The sequence below is a fragment of the Rhagoletis pomonella genome, unplaced genomic scaffold, assembly GCF_013731165.1.
Source record: "Rhagoletis pomonella isolate Grant_MI unplaced genomic scaffold, Rhpom_1.0 Rhpom_scaffold_00876, whole genome shotgun sequence".
Taxonomy (NCBI): domain Eukaryota; kingdom Metazoa; phylum Arthropoda; class Insecta; order Diptera; family Tephritidae; genus Rhagoletis; species Rhagoletis pomonella.
In genome coordinates, this window is record NW_023459430.1 from 54849 (window position 1) to 58565 (window position 3717).

At 35.5% G+C, this 3717-nt stretch overlaps 1 protein-coding gene across 1 annotated transcript; it reads right to left on the minus strand.

Moving 5' to 3' along the window:
- Positions 1 to 681: 681 nt before the first annotated feature.
- LOC118751644 (protein Wnt-4-like) lies at positions 682 to 1320 on the minus strand (the record flags this gene model as incomplete). Its single annotated transcript, XM_036486460.1, has 1 exon — positions 682 to 1320. A coding segment is annotated over one exon (613 nt), but the record flags the coding sequence as incomplete, so codon positions are not given.
- Positions 1321 to 3717: the final 2397 nt, after the last annotated feature.

Here is a 3717-nt window from a genome sequence, read left to right on the forward strand (position 1 = left end):
ATTTGATCTCAATAATAAAACCTTTTATTTTTATATTCATAGATTTGTCATATTTTTGTAATATTTGTTTGTATCCTTTAGCTTTAAGAAAATTGAACCTTTTGTACCGAACCGAACCGCGGTTCAGTAATAATGATGAACCGGATCCTGAACGGGTACAAGCTTTTACTAAGCAGTTCGAACCACTTAACCGAACCGCACCGTTTTGGAGTGGTTTGCAGCCCTGTGAAAAATAACGAAAGCAAGAAGAAGAGTGTTTTGTATTTTTATTTTAGAGAATTTTATAATTTCCTTGGTACCCGTATTTTTCTACATTCTGCTGAATTTTTAAAAAACCTTTTTTTGGTTAATCAAATCCTTGAATTTTCAAAGTCCTTTTAAAAAATCCTGACGTCTGAGAAGAAAACTATGAACGCTGTTTTATAGTATTTGGCCCCTTGTTTCGCGAATATTTTGATTTTTTGTGTATAAATTGACTGTCGCATTATTGGAACTTTTAAATAATTTCTCTAAAAAATTAACATAAAGTATAAGAGTTGCATGTAAATTCTACCAGATTTCCAAATATCGAGCCTTCGTCTCATATTTCGAGGATAAATGCGTTTGGTTTAATTTAATTTGCTTTTTGGGAAAACTGATTTGACTCTAGTTTAATTTAATTTCCGTTTGGGTTAATTGAAATGCGTTTAGTTCAACTAGATTTACGTTTAGTTATATTTCATTTGCGTTTTTGTTAAAATTACTTGCGCCTGGGTTAAATAAAGTGCGAATGTGATATGCGTAAAAAAAGTAATGCATCTAAATCGATATTGTGGACTTGCCTCTGAGTCGTGTCGCAAAATTTCAGAAACTTCGTCCTCGTCGGTGTCCCGTAAACTTAGAAAGCTTCTTGTTACTCTCTTGCCGTGCTTCAAATTATCGTTACAACCACCCCACTGGAAATCTTGACCAATTCTATTCTGTTTTCGCGGACCACAAATACATTTAGTCATGCGACCTTCTGCACAAGATCGTGCGATAGTATGTGTCAAAGCAGCAGCGGTAAGAGCATGTACAAATGCTGTTTCTTTGTAAAGCTTCTTAAAAATGTTTCGTTTTCCGCGTGTTTCAATGGAACAATTCCAACGGTCGTATCGAAATTGACTTTCACAATGCGTGGTAGCTAGTCGTCGAGCTTCGAATATTGCATTTGGAAGGCCAAATTCCTTTCGACATTGATGGTTTTGGCGCCGCGTAGCAGGCATGTAAAGACATGGGCCACCAACTTGCCCCTGAGAAGTAAATACTGCCATTATAGTGTGCTCAGATATGAAATGTTCCCTGCAAATAGATATACGTATATAAATAAGAAAGGTACAATAAATGATTTAAATTCACTATAATGTTAGTTAATGATGAAGTAATAAACGGCGCACAGTGGCGCGAACCAGAGGGTTAAAAGTGATATTTTTAAGGTTTCTCCACTTAATTCAGTTTAACTGCCAAACTACTAAACGCATATAATTTTGTAAATATGTTTTGTTAAGCTCATAAAGTAAGGTTTCCCAGTATGTTTATACCTAAGGGTTGAAAGTATCAACGCATGTTATGAATGAACCACAGAATTCATGTCTTGTCTATCACTAACGGGTAAACTTGTTAATTCATCCCATAAACAAACGAAGCTCAACTGTACCAGTTGTGACGATCGTTAAGCAGTGGGAGCAATGAGTGGTCGAAACTTATTGTTATGTGAGTTCATTGTTTCTCGAACGGTGACAGGTAATAAGATCAACGGAAATAAGGTCAATTGACTTTATTTCCCACCCTGGTGCGAAATAAAGTCAATTGATATTATTACATTTTTAAACGCGAAATAAAATCCATTGACATTATTGCTCTTTCAACATTCGCTTGCCATGTCACGCTACGCCGCGGCAATATTTCGCATTTTTATATTTGTAAGTTATTGGAAGCAGGGATGCCAACTTGGCCCAAACCGTGCCATTTGTCCCTATTTTATTTCAAATGGCATTTAATTTTTCAATTCGGCACAAAGTAAAAGCACTTTTGTAAAAAAAATAACATTTCAATACATTTTTGTGAAATCCTTTGCGTGCACTTCTTTTTCCCAACTAAAATTTTCTAATTTATAAAGGCTATTCAACTGGTTTATCTTATTTTGTCATTGCACTTTTGTTTTGGAAATGTGGCTTCATTTTATTGCTTAATGTGAATGATTAAAAGGAATGGCACCTTTTTGGCACTTTTATTTTTCTATTTGCACATTTTGGCACTTTTTTATCCTCAATATGGCACCTCATAACTAAGGATAGTTGGCAGCCCTGATTGGAAGATTTCTGCTGCGTTTTGGCAACAACTTGTCTGCAGTAAAAAAGCATATAATTTGTGTTTCAAAAGTGTGTGAAAACCAATCATTTAAATTATATGATCTCGGTTCCGATATTAAATAATCAATAATTGTTTATACCCGCATTTTGGTTCATTGCACAGTGGCCAATTTTTGGAAAATCCTGACCAAAAGATAAAAAAAAATTGGTGCATTGGTTATGAGACAACAAGTCGATTCTCTTAAGGCATTTAGTGTTACAGGAGATCGAAGTGACTGTTGCTAGCAATTCGCTCTAAACTTTTCGTAAATTAGAGTTTTCGTCGTTGTTATATTCCTGTACCAACAAATATGTATGTCTTGTTTATTGATTCATTCAAAATCCCGCAGTTCCCATGTAAATTTAAAAATCAAGCTTTTTAGAAAGAAACATTAAGACCTCCTTAGTATTTGTCCGAGCTTCTCTTCCGATTTGTGGCGTGCGCCTTGATGTTGGCGCACAAAGGGGAGGGACCAACAGTTTTACGCCGAATCCGAACGGGGATTTTATTTTCGTGAGAAGCTGTTCTTTGTGGCTGGGTGCTTGCCATTGCCTGCCAAAGGGCGACTTTATTACAAAAAACTTGTTTGTTTCTTATTTTTTGATGTTGGTCGGAAACTGGGCTTGAGCCCAGACCCTGCGGAATGATAGCGTATATTGCTAACCGCTACATCGCATTATATAACAAAAAAGCAGAAAACATGACATTTTATCCTTAACTACCTTAGTTTTGCTAAAAATTTGATTATTTTAAGCGTACACAGCAGCCATTATGGATCCGCCATTTTGAATTTCGAAATTATGTGGTGAAATTTAAAACCAGCAACCAAAATAAAGACGAATACACAAGGTTTGATTACAATTGTACCACGCTTCGACTTTGGCCAGCTTTTTCGAAAAATTGGCCACTGTGCATTGGCTCGTTGAATGTGCCATCTAATAAATAGTGTCGTCGTTCTCCTTAGCTGTAAGAAAATTCTTTTCTAAAATTGTTTCTTTATAGAAAGGGCGGTTTCTTTTCCACCTTAGACATTCCGAATTCGTTCAAAATATGCTAATTTAAAACATAGAATTCTTTCAGTGTTCCTCTGGGGTTTTTGGACATGGACTGTTTCTTCAATTTAATAGTGTTCACTTTATTTTTGTGGAAACGAAACATGTTTTGCAAGATATGGATCATTTCTACACTCTCTCTTCAAATATTTCTCGTATTCCAGCTGTACGCTGGCGTTTAGTTTTTCGCATCGCGTTTTTACATATTCGTAATTTAAATTTTTTTAATAAAATCAACTGGTGTTAGTTCATGATTGTGTGTGGATTAAAATCACCACACTGAGGATTTGGCAAT